Source organism: Pterocles gutturalis, unplaced genomic scaffold, assembly GCF_000699245.1.
Source record: "Pterocles gutturalis isolate BGI_N339 unplaced genomic scaffold, ASM69924v1 scaffold15084, whole genome shotgun sequence".
Taxonomy (NCBI): Eukaryota; Metazoa; Chordata; class Aves; order Pterocliformes; family Pteroclidae; genus Pterocles; species Pterocles gutturalis.
Genome location: NW_010130905.1, coordinates 1 through 1,563, shown reverse-complemented (window position 1 = coordinate 1,563; position 1,563 = coordinate 1). Strand labels below are relative to the sequence as shown.

At 37.0% G+C, this 1,563-nt stretch overlaps 1 protein-coding gene across 1 annotated transcript; it reads left to right on the top strand.

The window, feature by feature from the left end:
* Positions 1-252: 252 nt before the first annotated feature.
* On the top strand, positions 253-1,362 carry LOC104466851 (matrilysin-like; the record flags this gene model as incomplete). The annotated part of the gene is made up of 3 exons (XM_010080405.1): positions 253-360; positions 884-1,107; positions 1,214-1,362. Coding segments are annotated over exons 1-3 (481 nt in total), but the record flags the coding sequence as incomplete, so codon positions are not given.
* Between the last annotated feature and the right edge of the window lie 201 nt (positions 1,363-1,563).

Sequence of the window (1,563 nt, the reverse complement as noted above, 5' to 3'; positions counted from 1 at the left end):
GAAAACAGAGAGCCGAAGCTGGCTGCTAGCTGTGACGTGACATCAACAGGGAAGTCAAAGGAAAGATTTGTTTAATATGCTTTCATTTACTTCTTAGAATAGTGATAACATTACAACACCACCAAAAAGTGAGTCATATGTAATTGCCTCTGGGAGCCATCAGGATCTATATAAGTATTTTAGCTGTGGTCTTGGGAGACACAAGGTCAAACTCTTTCTGCTGCAGCAAGGCTCCTTGGCAAGCTGGGCACTATGAAATACCTCTTCCTTTGTGCTGTCATCCTCCTACCTGAGGGTCTTGCTTTTCCAACACAACTTAAACTAGAATCTTGGAGCAACATAGACTTTGAGAAAGTTAAGGTATGTTACCAGGGGGACAACATAATTGCATTACAAATAACCTGATTTTTGAGTCAGCTTCTACATTCCTTTCCTATCAGTTTATATTATCTTCTTATCTTACATTACCACAACAGTTTTTGCAGAGGTGACATAAAAAAACTTAAACTTCCTGACCAGCTGAGACACACTAACTTACAAAAGAGACCAAGTTCCAACTGGTAAATAAATGGGAGCATGTAATTTTTAAAACTTCTCAAAAATATTATGTATACTGCATTGCAAGCTACGTGTTTGAATGCTCAGTAAATTTTATTTACTTAAAAGGACTGCTTTCTTACAGTGTTTCACTGCTATTGCGGTTCTTTTTGCTAATCTGTACTACTGAGAGAACAGCATTTGGTAAACTGAAATGGGAAGAAAAAATACGTCTAAAACTAGCCATGACTGCAGGACAATGAAACAATTCGATAAAATGAAAAATGCAATTACCAAAAGATCACAGATATACTTAGTACGTTTTATTTTCCTTTTCTTCTTCCAGGCATATCTTGATAAATTCTTTCCACTTGTTACAAAAACACAAAGCCTAACCCTAGAAGATAGGATTAAAGAAATGCAGAGGTTTTTCCACCTGACTGTAACTGGAAAATTAAATGCAGAAACAGAAGAAACCATGAAAAAGCCCAGATGTGGAGTCCCCGATACAGCAGGTTACGCAACATTTCCTGGAAACCCAAGATGGGGAAAGACACATTTGACTTACAAGTTAGTGATGTTTCAGGATTTATGGGGAAAGGGGTTGCTTTGTATTCAACTATGTGGGTTTCCTTCAGATCCTAAGTGACACTAATCTGTTTCCTTTTGCTGCCAGGATTGTCAATTATACACCTGATCTACCCCAAAAGAAAGTGGATGATGCAATTAGAAGGGCTTTTAAGGTATGGAGTGATGTGACTCCACTGCAGTTCCACAGAGTATATGACAGACATGCAGACATTGTGATTGGATTTGGACGTCGTGGTGAGAATACCTGTTATTTTTAAAATGCAATGGTCCATATTTGACTCAAAGCATGTATTTTTATAGCGCATTTATTTTTATAGCCACAGCTTTAAGAAAGAACAATGAGTTTGGAGTTATTCTGAAGCCTGCATGAATTTTATCTTGCCACCAAATCTATATATTATGATTTAGTTTTACTGTTATGAAACCATTAGAAAA